The sequence below is a fragment of the Triturus cristatus genome, chromosome 3_2, assembly GCF_964204655.1.
Source record: "Triturus cristatus chromosome 3_2, aTriCri1.1, whole genome shotgun sequence".
In the NCBI taxonomy this organism is placed as follows: domain Eukaryota; kingdom Metazoa; phylum Chordata; class Amphibia; order Caudata; family Salamandridae; genus Triturus; species Triturus cristatus.
This window is the reverse complement of record NC_140584.1, coordinates 281,663,480-281,678,044: the sequence shown is the minus strand read 5'-3', so window position 1 is coordinate 281,678,044 and position 14,565 is coordinate 281,663,480. Positions and strand designations below refer to the sequence as shown.

At 43.9% G+C, this 14,565-nt stretch overlaps 1 protein-coding gene across 15 annotated transcripts in view; it reads left to right on the top strand.

The window, feature by feature from the left end:
• The window catches only part of EPB41 (erythrocyte membrane protein band 4.1), a 796,630-nt gene that overhangs the window by 458,291 nt on the left and 323,774 nt on the right, over positions 1-14,565 (top strand). For all 15 annotated transcript variants that reach the window (XM_085647607.1, XM_085647621.1, XM_085647620.1 and 12 more), the window contains exon 7: positions 7,477-7,695. In XM_085647607.1, the coding sequence (XP_085503733.1) occupies positions 7,477-7,695 (219 nt within the window). The remainder of the gene's footprint in view (positions 1-7,476; positions 7,696-14,565) is intronic.

Here is a 14,565-nt window from a genome sequence, read left to right as displayed (position 1 = left end):
CCGGGGTCTCCCAGGGTCAGGTAGGTACAGTTGTTACACCCTCAGCGGCACAGGGGCAGCCGGGTGCAGAGAGAGTACGCCCAATGTTAGCCTATGGCAGGCAGGGGGCCTTTGGTTGGTGGCTGCTAGCAGGCAGGCCACGCAGCTGTGGGAGCTGAGCTCCTGTTCACTTACACAGGGCAAGTGGGGAAGTAGAATAGGACAGATGCTGCACTTCCAAGGGCACTCGGGCGGCTGGGTGCAGGGTGCTTTTGGGTCATCGGGCGCCCAATGTATTTCAATGGAAAAGCTGCAAGATGAACAAAGGCTGCAAGCTCGGGGACGGAGATTCTTCAGGTGCGACCACCACTTCGAGAGGTAAGTTGGGAAGCTGTAGGTTAGGTAGGCACCCAGGAGCTGGGCACAGGGGGCTGCAGGGGGCGCCGGGTGCAGGGGTGTCTTTTGACGTCGGGAAATCTTACCCTCTGCTGGTCGTGGTTGGGTGGTCCCTGGAGTTGAGGCTGCAGGCGTCGTCAGGAGCGTCGAGGAGGGTCCTCGGTGCTGGATTCTTGGTCACAGTCGCCGGGGGGACGTCCTCGTGGTCTTTGTTCACTCAGGCACAGGCCGGGCACGGCGGGTGCAGAGTGTGCAGGATTTGCGGTTCCAGGCTGGCACCAGGGGTTGTTGCTTGTTTGAGCAGAACCACTTCTCATGGGAGTCCCAGTCTTTAGATGAGCAAGGCAGTCAGGTCCTCTGGGGTTTTCGAGGGTGGAGACGCCGGGGTTTAGCAGGAGCAGGTTCAAGGGTCGACAGGCCGGTAGGGCTGGGGCCAAGTCAGTTGGTGTTGTCCTCTTGTTAGCAGCTGCATGGCATGTCTTTTCTTCTTGTTCTTCTTCTTGTTTCGGAATCGGGATCTGAGGAAGGGAGGTTCAGGGTGCCCCTAAATACTAAATTTAGGGGCGGTACAGGTAGGGAAAGGTCAGGGACCAATGGGACACTTTCTTGGGGTGAGTACACCCCCTGTCCTGCCATTCTCCAGTGGGAAGGGGGCAGGAGCCTTGTCCTGATTGGGTAGGGCTCCGCATCTTCAAGATGGCGAGAGCCCAGAGTCGTGCTTCACCTCGCCTCCCCCACCTGAGGGGTGGGGTTGGCAGAGGCTGGCACACCCCCTTTCCTCCCTTGGGTTTTCCCGCCAGTCTTCCCGCCAGAGTGGGGGTCAGAACCGGTGGGGAACAGTTGCTGAGTACAGCAAGTGGTCTGGGGAGGTTCACAAAGGCGGCATGCCTTTGAAACTTCCCTTGGCCATCCTGGGGGAGGAGGCTTGGCACCTCGCCCCAGGATGTGCATTGTTGCAGGCCCACAAGAGCGGATGGCTCTATACCCAGGGGTCAGTAACCACTTGGCAGAATAGGGCTCATAGCAGTTCAGGTGATTGCAGGTGAAGTCTTTGATGGCCCTGAGACTTCTTAACAGAAGACAAGCTCAACTCAAGCCCTTGGAAAACCTTGGAAGCAGGTTGTAGAAAGCAAAGATCATTCCTTTCACTCCCAGGACAGAAGCAGCAGGCCAACACAGCAGAGAAACGCCAAAGTGGCAGTCCCTCCTGACACCAATCCAGCTCTTCTTCCTGGCAGAATGTCCGCAGTCCAGAAGTGTTCTGAGTGTATGGTGTCACAGGTCCAGTACTTATATTCCAGTACTTATATCTGTTTCAGCCTTTGTAGCAGGCAAACTTCAAAGAAAGGTCTTTGTAGTGCACAAGACCCTGCCCTTCCCTGGCTCCAAACATACTACCCCTGATGGAGACTTCTTTGTGTGAGGACAGTCACAGCCCTATTCAAGTGTCAGTTTCAACTCCTCCCACCACTCTAGTTCAGGAAGGCCTATTTCCTGGTGATGGGCGATCAGGATATGAGGGCACATCTCAGCTCCCTTTGTGTACTGTCTAGAGCGAATGCACAAACAGCCTATTTGTTATCCTGACCCAGACATGTATTCAGAGGCAGGCAGAGGCTCCAGATGGTTAAATTAAGAAAATGACAACTTTCTTAAAGTGGCCTTTTCAGACTTTCAATTTAAAAAATAACTTCACTAAAGTATGTATTTTTTAATTGGGAGCCCAGAGACCCCAAAAATAAATTTTCTATCCGCTCCCAATTGGCACATACACTTGTAAGATGTTACAAGGCAGCTCCAATGCTAACCTACGGGAGAGAGACCGGCGTTGCTGTAGTAAAAAAATAAGTTAGCAGTATTTCACTACCAGGACATATAAAACACAACAGTACATGTCCTACCTTTTAAATACACTGCACCCTACCCCTGGGGCTATCTTGGGCCTACTTTAGGGGGCAACTACATGTAATAAAAGGGAAGATTTGAGCCTGGCAAGAAGGGGGTGCACTTGCCAGGTCGAAATGGCAGTTTAAAACTGCGCACACAGACACTGCACTGGCAGGTCTGAGACTTGTTTGCAAGGCTACTCATGTGGGTGGCACAATCAGTGCTGCAGCCCCACTAGTACCATTTGATTTGTAGGCTTTGGACACACATGGTGCTTGATACTAGGTACTTACTAGTAACTCAAATAGCTAATCATGGAGAATCCAATTGCCATTACGTTTTAGGGAGAGAGCATATGCACTTTAGCGCTGGTTAGCAGTGGCAAAATACCCAGAGACCTAAATCCAACAAAAAGAAGGTTGGAAAGTAGGAGGAAGAAGAAAGAAAATTGTGGATAACCCTGCAGAAAGGGACAGGTCCAATAAAAGGGTAGAAAATACCCAAGGAGATCACTTCAGCAGGTTTTTTGAGGAAAATCACAAGTGAGTCATAGAAGAAAACATTCTTCTAGAAGTCACCTCAGATGGGGCTTTTCCTTCAGGTAGTCCTATGTGTATTTCTCAAATATCCACATGCTTAAGCTTCCCTTCCAGACTAGGGGATCCAAGCTCCTTAAGCAACACCTTTTTAATGAACTGTTCACTAATATTTCTTTACACTTTTCCTTAATTCCACTAATACCATCAGTCCTGATGATGCTGTCAAACTATAAGACTGCATTGATCTTCATTGCTCATGAATGGCCCAGGCAACTGTGCATCCCAGACCTCCAAATATTTGTACACAGGAGTTTTCCAAGCACAGCAAACATTTTGGTTCAGTTTTAGTGCCAACTATTACTTTTGAACTGGACTTCTGAGGTTAGACAGTATGGATTTTAAATGTACCTGAATCATGCATGGCAGTTCTGAAGGAAGCTAAGAAACTTTCAGCAAGAGTTTCTTATGTATTAAACTACAGATGATTCTGTTCATTGTGTCATCAGCTAGGTCTAAATCAAATATTCTGCCAGTAAGATGTCATCTTGCCTTTCTCCTCCTGGCAAGGGTAAGCTGCAGTTTGCTATGAACGAGTTCACTTTACATGCACAGGAGCACATAAAAAGGGATCTCAACAAATATAATTGTTTTAAGGTTACAGTAAAAAAAGATTTTTGGATAATCTGAAGAAAGATTTTTCTTCTGTCCAGAAACCATCTCCTCCCTGATAAATGAATTTGTTGATTCATATATTGATTTCTCTGCTATTCGAGCTCCTCCACTGCAGCATGGTGGAAGAGCGTATTCTTGGTTGCGATTTCTTTTGCACATACATTTAGTGAAATGCAGGCCTTTTCAGCTGTTGGTTAGTCTTTCCATCTAGTTATGAGAACCCATCCATCTTTTTTACCTAAAGTTTCATAGTAATGCATTAATTCATTGTTGACTTTACCCCATATTATTTAGTAATTCCGACACTCCAATGGAACACTCAATGCATTCTATGATGATATGAGGATTTTGTGGTTTTATGTAGACTGGACTAAAATAGTAAGGAAATCTGACCAGCTGTTTATCAATTATGGTCATATACTTATAGAAATAGCCACTTTTAAGCAATCCTTTTATCACTAGATTGTTTTCTGCAACAACAAAAATTCTGTTTGCTAATTAAGCCATTTTCCTCATTGGCCAAATGCTCATTCGAGCAGATGGAAGGTGGCCAGGTTAAGGAATATTCTGTTAGATATCTGGTAGGCAGCCACTTGGACGTCTGTTCGTACTTTCACAAGACACTATCAAGATTCTGACCGTAGGTGCCTCTTGTTTTGGCCTAGCCGCTTTCTGAAACCTTTTTGATTACTTTTCTTCTTAGAAAAGTTGATTGTGTTCAGTGTTGTCCCCTTTTCTTTTCCCTTAGTGTAGAAAGCAGCTGGTGATGATGATATATTGCCATTGATGCATATACTTGTAGTTTGGGGTTTGCTTCATAGGAATAGTCATTGAAGTCCTAAACAAAACACCCAAGTCCCTGTGTTTTTTTAACCTCTGCTGTGAGGCATTAAAGGAATGAGTTACTTATGGCTTAAATTATCTTTTTAAAAAAACGAAATATGGGATGGAATATCCTTGTGCTTTTTTTTAGTTTGTCCAAAGTTACCACTTGGGATGCTGCATTTTCCTTGTTTTTCCAACCTGTTTCATTTTGCTTGTGTCCAGGTTTAGTAGACTGATTTCTATAGGTGCTTCATTGTGAAGGCTACTTGTTTTTTAGCAATCTGAAAGCAAGATTCTGAAAACCTGGCATTTGAAAGGCTCTCAAGGGTGTTCGTCTGCAAAGGAAAGGCTTCATTTTTCACTTTCTCTTTTTATCTGTTGACCTAGTGTTCCTTGAGCCTACAAGGCAGTGGGTGATTATTTGAATGTGTGTGACTTCAATTAAGTCTTACAATGCAGAACCAGTAATACAAGTAAATAATATCTCCATGCACGTGAGAAGATTTAGTTATTTCGACACCATCAAACTTCAAAGCTTTCTGCCTACTCAGCACTACTTCCTCCTTTCAGAGCATGCACATTGTCTTTTTAGTTTTCATTGGCATAAGGGGCACTGAAGGATTAATAAAAGGAAAGGCAAAGGTGGTAGACCTAACGATTATGGTGATGGGATGCACACCTTTTCTCAATGCTTCTCCATATTTCTCAAAGTACTCCAAGAATGCGTGCTCACTGGTGAAATGCCGTTCCCAAACGGCACCTGGGTCATCAACTGCTCGTAGTGGGGCGTCCTCTCGCCCCAAACCAATCGCACAGCCCAATTGCGCCTCATGGCAGTCTACGTTTTCCTCCAATTTGCTCATTATCTTGCAAGTATTCCATCATTTTTAATTTCACTTTGTTTTATTCAACTCTGCTTTCATCCACACGCGGAGTGATATGCTATTTTCAAAGCTTCATATGTTCAAGTTGTGCCCCTCCGGACCTCTTACTAGAACATGACAGATGCAAAGTTCGTCACAAGGCAGTGTTTATTAAAAGTACCCAATGCATTTCGGGCTACAAGCGCCCTTCGTCGGGGGTCACTGTAAATAACAATAAAACATTTAACCATTACTAACTTGTCCAATATTGTGCAACTTATTTTTATCATTTGTCAAAGTACATTATTCAATTTCTCCAAATGCCATATTATTATACAACCCACTCGTGAATTCCTCTAAGTGGCCCCTTTAAAAGTAGTTTGTATAGTAACTCACTGTTCACCTATCAAACCCTTTCTCTACTCAACTACTACATTTACTCTGCCAATTGCTCACTCTCATCCTTCACAACATTCGTCTCCCCTATCCGTATTCCAATGTTAACAACTCGCCTCTACCCCATACTCCACAGACACTCTTCATGCATTCATTACCAACGGCTCTCACTCCACTACCTTCCCACTCGACCCCGTAACACTTCACCCTAAAACTGTTTGCTCAGCCTAACATAAACTCTGTCTCTCACAACTCACTTCCCCAATATTTACGTGGCATATCTAAACATTCACTCGACACCAACTCTCTTTCTACCCATACCTCCCCCTCCTCTCAACATCCCTGCCGCATACACCTGTTTACTCAACCTAGCATCGGTTCTCAATTTATCGCACTGCACTTCTCCTTTGATTGTTTTCCATACTTACTCAATCACACCTTCACTATCGTTTGATACTCCCACTTCGTTATAAAATGACTCATCACCTAAACATTCTCTCCTCAGTCACAATCAACATCATAACCTTTCACATACCTGCCGTGTCCGTTATAACCATCGCGTCCCCATCTTAATACGAAAAAAATGTTAACACACCTCCTCCTTCCGCCTGATTTTAACCACATACGCCCTTACGAATCACACCCAATTGGCCCATTTCTCTGCCTCTTCACACCAATTAACTACTTCCAAATTGCTTGCACATTAACTGAACTACATTTCCCATAGTACAACGACTTCATGGGAGCCAAAAGCGGAAAAACTGGAAAAATTGCTATTGTTAAATGTCTCTTTAAATACTTCTGATTTTTAGAAAACGTTGCAGTAAATATAGCCATCAATAACTGAAACTAATTGTCAAGTAATGAATGTTTCACAGTTCGTTTTCATCTTTCTTTGACACCAACTTGCTTGACGAACACAGATGTTGCGCCGTCCGTGTGGATAATTACAATGTTGTCTGAATCTGCTTCTTACTCCAATGTTTATGCTGACGGGTGCTATCCCATGTGTAGGGCAAAATTTCATGAATTAACGATTATGGCAGAGTAAATGTAGTAGTTGAGTAGAGAAAGGGTTTGATAGGTGAACAGTGAACAGGGGCCACTTAGAGGAATTCATGAGTGGGTTGTATAATAATATGGCATTTGGAGAAATTGAATAATGTACTTTGACAAATGATAAAAATAAGTTGCACAATATTGGACAAGTTAGTAATGGTTAAATGTTTTATTGTTATTTACAGTGACCCCCGACGAAGGGCGCTTGTAGCCCGAAATGCATTGGGTACTTTTAATAAACACTGCCTTGTGACGAACTTTGCATCTGTCATGTTCTAGTAAGAGGTCCGGAGGGGCACAACTTGAACATATGAAGCTTTGAAAATAGCATATCACTCCGCGTGTGGATGAAAGCAGAGTTGAATAAAACAAAGTGAAATTAAAAATGATGGAATACTTGCAAGATAATGAGCAAATTGGAGGAAAACGTAGACTGCCATGAGGCGCAATTGGGCTGTGCGATTGGTTTGGGGCGAGAGGACGCCCCACTACGAGCAAAAGGTGGTAGACCTGCCAGCCAGTATGCTTAAATTGTAATACAGCAGATTCAGACCATATGCTTTCTTTTTAAGATCCTCAAATCAAAACATATACATGTTGACAAGGATGACAAAGTGTACGTAATTTGAAATTAGAGAGATTAAGTGCAGTTAGTTTGCGATTTCCTTATAGGGCCATGTTTGTTGAGTCTCTGCTAGAAACCAGGCCATAGTTTCTCAGGCGTGATTGTTGAGATGTACTCATTAGCGTAGTTTATGTTGAATAGTCACTTACTGGGGAGTGAGCGAAGATGCACATTATGGCTGTCAAATGATTTTCTGCATGCCAGCGTCGCTAAATAACTTTGTTACTTATTCTAGGTATAATCTGTGTCTTCAGCTTCGACAAGACATTGTAAGTGGACAGCTGCCCTGTTCCTTTGCCACTTTGGCACTACTGGGCTCATACACTGTCCAGTCTGAGCTTGGAGACTATGACCCAGATCTCCATGGCACAGACTACATCAACGAATTCAAGTTGTCACCCAATCAGACGAAGGAGCTTGAGGAGAAAGTTGTTGACCTGCACAAATCATACAGGTAAGCACACATAGTGCACAGTTATTTTAATTGTCTTCCAACCTAATTTTTTTCTTATTGAATAGTGTTCAGTGTTTATACAAATAATGCTGTCTCCTTATTGGTGAGGTGAGCAATCAGTCACATATTTGATTGGAGAATCTGCTGGCTGATTATAAGGATTCTTTCACCTTTTTCATTCAAATCCATATTATCGACTGCATACTGTTAAATAGTGTGGGACCATACCATGGCGTCATTTGCCGTCCGAGGTTACTAGCTTTTAGTTTCAACCTTTGGTGTCAATTGACTTTGGTGTCATGGTGTTACTACACGGTTGTTCTTCATCTGGATGAGCACGTACTCTGTTGCAACTTGGCTCTATTGAACAGAAAAAGTAGAAATGTTCCTTGTGTTATGCTGTAGGGCAAAATTCTCATCTGTTACTTCAGAGAGTTTGTTACTTTAAAGGAAAAGCTAACAATTTTGACATTTTGTTATCCACTTATTCAGCTTTGATTAACCATAGGAATATTGTTCAGGAATGCCCCCTGTGCACCTGGCGTACACAAATAAAAAAGGAAGGTCAACGAGCCCCAGTAAAGCCACATCCCAAAGAACTAAAGTGCTCACTGCTCGTGATAACTGAATCTCTTCTTGGGGGTATCCCAGTTGTATACAAGGGTCAACTGACTAGGTGTCTGGTCAAGCGTTGGCAGGTACAGGCACTGAAATGCACTTCTGATGGATCCATCTTCCTTCAGATTCCTCATCTTAATATTTCCCAATACAATACTGGAAAACCAGTTAACCAAAGGCAAGCAATGGGTGGGCTCCAAGCCCTTTCGTGTTCTTGGTAAGTCACCATATGCCTCGCAACAGACAGCGCATGCGCTGTCTCGTAAGCTCGCCCAAAACATGAGCAAAATATTGTGAGCATTGTGTGTTGCATACCATAACTGGCAAAATTTAGGGGTTTTACTGCTTTGTATTTGCTGCACCATAACTAACATATGACTTTGATTTGCAGTGTGTGTACGAGAGAGGGATACAGATTTATGTGCACAGAATGGGTTGGCTGCAGACCCTGCCAAAAAAACACAAGCCCCACAGCATGCATCCTTCATTCCAGAGATCTCTAACTTTGTACTCTTTTCAAATCCACAGACACATTTTGTAATGCTAATATCTCAAATTACTGAACTGATTTACTCCAGACCAGGCAAATGCAGTTCCCCAAGTAATGTTCTAGTTTTGTTTGAAGTGTGTTGTAAATTAGTTTAGTTTTTTGTTGTTGTTTTTTTAATAGGGGAGACCAATAATTTCAGTTAGAGTTAAAATGCAATGCACTGCTGTTGTGACCGCTCCATTGAGTGTTCTCCACCCCCTCTGACGGATTTGTATGAAAATAAAAATATTAAGAATCATGTATTGTTTAGATCTGTCAAACTGTGCCAAAGTTATTGGCAAATAAATATTCGTTTTGTACTCCAATTAGACTTTGACCCATTCACCCTGCCCTATTGTCAGTTCTGTAAGATTCCTGCACCATGTGCAAGCTGCCAAATGTTAGAACACCAAAGTTAATGTCAGATGAAACATTTTTCCCTTCCTTTTAACTGTCTGAACCCCAAAGCAGTCTTCACGAAGCTTGCCACACACTCGGAAGACTAAAAATGCTAAACGTCTGCTCAAATTCATGTGGAACGGTGATGGACCTGTGCGAGGTATGCTTCAAGTGTCTGGGCATGACTCCAAGTCATGCTAAGAATGAGCCTTAATGCAACCAAAGGCCAACCTGGACCTTGAAGCTTAACTGTAAGCCACCAAACAACAAAAGAAGTGACAGGCCTGACATAAGTCCCATACCCTCTACAAGTAGAGGGCGTGGGCTTGTTATGTTCTCTAGATTATTCCTGTAACAGATCCTCTTCGCAGTGGAGGTTGTCTGAGAAAACGTCCAAGAAGTCAAAGTGGAACTCAACAAGGTGCCAGTTGATCTCGCTCCTGATCCCTGCCCGAGGAGCTGATTCCACAACTGGTCCAGCTCGGAGTTCCTGCAGCAAATTGAGGCCTTTAAGGAGGCCATGCTGCATATTTTTGGCACTTTTCCGGCTCTCTGGCACTCACTAGAGGCCAAGGTTCTCCAGTAAGGTTACTGCTGACTGGTCCTCCCTCTGCACTGTCTAAGCCTTTTAACCCGCCTTGGGAATTTGCTCAGGTTCCTTCATAGACACTGATCCTGAAAGTCTCTGGTGCCAGAGGTCGAGCCCCTGCTGACTCCTATGGCTAACTGCAACTCGAATCCGTCTCGACCCTAACCAAGGTCACGCTATGACTCCACTCCAGCACACCTCTCCCTGTGCTCTATGATCCAGACAAAACACTTCCTCTTCCATGAGGCCTTCCTCAGAGGCGCCATCACTTTTTTGGCTCAGATTCCTATCCACCTGATAATGGTGATTACAGGAATAATTTACCCCCATGCTATGATGACATTATCTATGTGGACTTGGAAGAGACCATTGGGGTGGTTACCTACCCTGACATAGAGCTGGTTTCACTCCTTGGACCACCAACAGAGACGAGCGCTTCATTTGCCATGGTGATTAGACGTGCAGCTGTGGTCCTAGACTTACAGCTGCCTTCAGCTGAAGTGAAGACTAATGTCTGTACTGAGGTTGTACACCCTCAGCCAGCCACATCTGAGCCCTTACTTCCATTTAATAAAGCCCTTACATGGCACCCTTACAGGCACTTAGGTAAAGCCTTGCTTTTGCCCACTGATGAACAGGCAGGTTGCCAGCTGGCACCAGGTGACACAGATTTGCAGCGCTCTGTTTTGATGGTCCATGTTTTCACAAGCAAAATCAACCCTAATGCATTTGTCTCAGCCACTCTAGACAGGGGGTCTAAAAGAACTGAGGCATTCGACAAGGGCATGTTCTCTTCTGCCTGCTTGTTGTTGAGGTCAGTCAATGCAGTCAACCTATTTCGGAGGTTATACACATGCCCTTTGGGACATAGCCAGAGAGACTTTGCTGGAGGTTCCATAGGAGTTTTTAGAGTCTTTGTCATAAATCATTGAAAATTTCCAGGATGCAGCATAATGTCATTAGGGCAGGCGTGGATACTATTAATTGCTTGGGGTGTGTGGTGGACTTAATGTTATGTTCTACTGCCACGTTTGAAAGAGATCTACTGGATTGTCTATGGACTTGCAGGCATCTCTAATAGATATGCCTTTTGATGAGTCCTGCCTTTTCGGCAAAAAGGATTTTTCACCCCCGAACACTTAAAAGAAAACGGTGGCAGAGCGTGTTCCTTGGCCCTTTCAGCTCTTGCCCAACAGTTTACTCAACAACCCTGACTTTTTTAAGGCAACTTTAGAAGGCTGGCATATAGACTTTGCCAGGCCTCGCGACCCCCGCAGTAGTTCTACCAGACCTTTCATGACTGGGGATCAAGCAGACATCATGTGGGTCACCAGGGACACCTTCACATCCAGCCATCTACCCCTGTGGCATCATTCTCTAGGCCACTTTAGTTCTCTGTTAGTGGTCCACAGCCACCTGGTGTGAGGTGGGATCTGACATTTATTGATGGGTCTTTTTAATTAACAGCCTGTCCAGCAAACCTACCCTTGTTCCTATTGTCCCTGGTTTAAGACATGCCAACAGGCCCATTGCCTTTCTTCCCTGCATTGCACATTGTCACATACCTGAACATGTTTTCCAAGAGATAGCGGAGTCCAGATCACCCCCTGCCTACCCCAAGTAAGGGTGAGAACACTGGATGATATTCTATATCAGGTGTGTGAGTGTTGCAAAAACTAAGATTTAAGTCTTAGTGAAGACAAAATTACAGGATGTGGTTGAAACTGGGACACAGGGTCTGAAATCACAGAATGAATCCTGTAAGATGCAGACAATTCAGCAGCTAATTACTCCCTCAACCAACACTTAAACTTTTTCTTACTCAGTGCACAATTCCGGGCATCCTTTAATGTTGCACAAGAAAATGGATTCCAGAAAATTTCACAAATCAGAATAATGTCATCAGGGCAGGAATGGATGTAAACCCAGAACTGTTCATCAGTTGTGTGCGGAAATGAGTAACAGGATCTGTATCAGTCTCAAAGAAGAGACAGCCAGCATTTAGCAGTGAAATATAGACTGTCAACAGCCCAATCTTGCTTCAAGACAGATTGGCAACATGACCGGAACCCCTGATCTAAGTAAAAGGAAAGGATCAAAAGCAGGCACTGTTCAAAACTGAACAAAGGGGTCTTCTAATAAAACATCCCAGCTAAAGAGCAATCTAAGCCAGCAAATAGGAAAAGGGGAGAAATGTAGTAAAGTGTTTAAAATGAAGGTCAGAAATATCAAAAAAGCACACAGATATAACAATCAAGTAATGTGGGCTCCATAGTCAAAAGTCAATTGAAACAATAGAGGCGGTTTGGTGGACTTTAATATGGAGGTGGCCCAGGATGGCTTCCTTTAAACATTTTAGTGATTGCCTCAAACAAGTATGGTGCTCCAATCATTCATGTGAGTTACTATGAAGGACTTCCAAATGCATGACAAATCCTGCTGCTGTGGACTGCATTGGGTGCTGTGTATTTGAGTTACCCATGTTGGGTAGTTGATGGCGATCCCTGTGTGTGGCATGAGGGGGAATCTGCAGTGCATGATGTGATCGAACGATGCCTTCATTTCACCAACTTTTCTAGTGGCTCGCTGTAGGTTTTAGCGGACTGCAGTTCGCATTCCCAGGATCCACCCTGCCAACCATGAGCGGTTTCCATCTTCAAGTGTCTCGGGAGTACACAATGATATTCTTGATGTAAGAGCTTACTGTTCAACTCGGTTTGTACTTCAACACGTTATATCCTGTGCTAGATTGAACATTCTGTTGGCAGTCCTTCATTTGAAGTGGGGCAATGAATGACCATTTAGTAATATGTGTCAACATTTAAATTAAAGTGACTACTTTGACCCTGATGAACAAATCAATGTACAGTAAAAATACCTGGCTAAACATCAGTTCTGATGGCAGCCTATGCATTCTGTCCGTATGACAGTGTAATACAGACTTAATTTAAAATTCAGTGTTGTGCAAATGGGGCAGCTGATAACGTTTCCCTGGCTGTCCAGATAATTTTGAGTCTTGATGAACTCGTGTGAACTGAGGTGCTAAAAAGCGCTGAAACATGTGACAGTTCCATGATGTCAAAGGACATTCTTATCCCCCTTGATCTTCTCTTCATCTGGTGTCCGATCACCCAGTACATTTCTCTCTCTCCCACCCTCACACAATATTAGTAGATGGGTCTTGACTGGGAGTCAAGTACTAATTAACAGTAGTTGGGAGCCCTTTCGAAAGAGCACAGGTAAAAACCAACAAGCATTTGCAATGCAATAGGTCTCGCATTATTAAAGTTTGAGCTATTGGCATTGCTAAATAATGCAACACCAGTAGCTCAAAGTTTAATAATGCGAGACCTATTGCATTGCATTTGCGAGAGTTTAAGCTATTGGCATTGCAAATGACAATGCCTTTTATTATGTTTTAAAAACCAACATGTATAAATAAAAGGCATTGCCATTTACAATGCCAATAGCTCAAACTCTCACAACTGCGAGACCTATTGCATTGCAAATGTTTGTAATTTCCCAGGCTGCACGCATTGGCGTCTGTTTATGGTGTTTGGCCTGTCACTGTTAACTGCAGGTCACTTCTCTTATCAGCTAACAAGCCACTTCACCACAACCCCAGTCGCCGGAATAGTCTGAAATCAGAATATTGTACAGAAGTGCTTTGAAAGTTAAAGTAGATCACCATCCTTCTTTCTGTACATTTGCAGCTCTGCCCACCCTCTCTCCCCATCCTTATCTTGGGTAAGGTGGCCTGTGGCGGCCACTGCTCGTATGACCATCATGCCTAGCTCTACCCAGGAGGTTGAATTTTTGTGCTTGTGCCTTCTGTCGGAGACTTTGTCCCCAGACTTTGTTTTTAGCGTCCCTCCAGTATGGTGCGCAACAGAAAACTGACCGAAAACCCCCAAATGCCCATGAAAGTTCATGTCAGCAGAGCACACTTCAGTCTAGTTCGGGTTTAACTGGACGATTTGGTATCTTGTTTGTGGGGGGGCGGGAGGGGAAAGGGGGTAGAGAAGGTGTCAAATGCGAACTCTAACCACAGATTTAATGGCCTGTCGGTCATTGCTGATTTGTACTTTTTGTCTTTACAATAGGTGTGATTATTGTATAGTAAGTGCCACAAGATCACACATGCATGCACACTTTGACACCCATGCTTATAGACCTACAGAATAACTGACACCTATTCACACAGCCACGCATAAGTGCAAATCAACAACCACACCGGTGCATATCCACATGTAGGAGTAAACGTGTGAGTAACCTTGCGCACAGATCAACACTCCCATGAATGCAGCAGTCATGTAAACATGAAAACTTGCGCAGGTAGCTGCAGAGAATACAGATAAACACACAATACACTAGCAGGCACACTTGAACAATGGGTTGGGCAGGATAGACATGCAAACAGACTGATGGACAGAGAGGCATATGCATTCTGAATGGGTTGGATCATTTATATTTATTAATTGGTAGTTGGGTGATGTAGGGTTCATGAGCACTAACTCTTGATCTCCACCGCTGATGAAATGAGGACATTTAGAAACAGTGAAATGTCCATGTCTGTTCACTCCCTGGCCTCCTTGGCAAAGTCCACTTGTGCTGAGCTATGGATTACTTCTGTCTCAATGATCATCTTTGGAACAACCGCTTCTTCATAAAAAAATACAGGGTAGTCTGTATCTGGATCTATTTAGTACAAACTTATGAAATATAAAGATTGTCA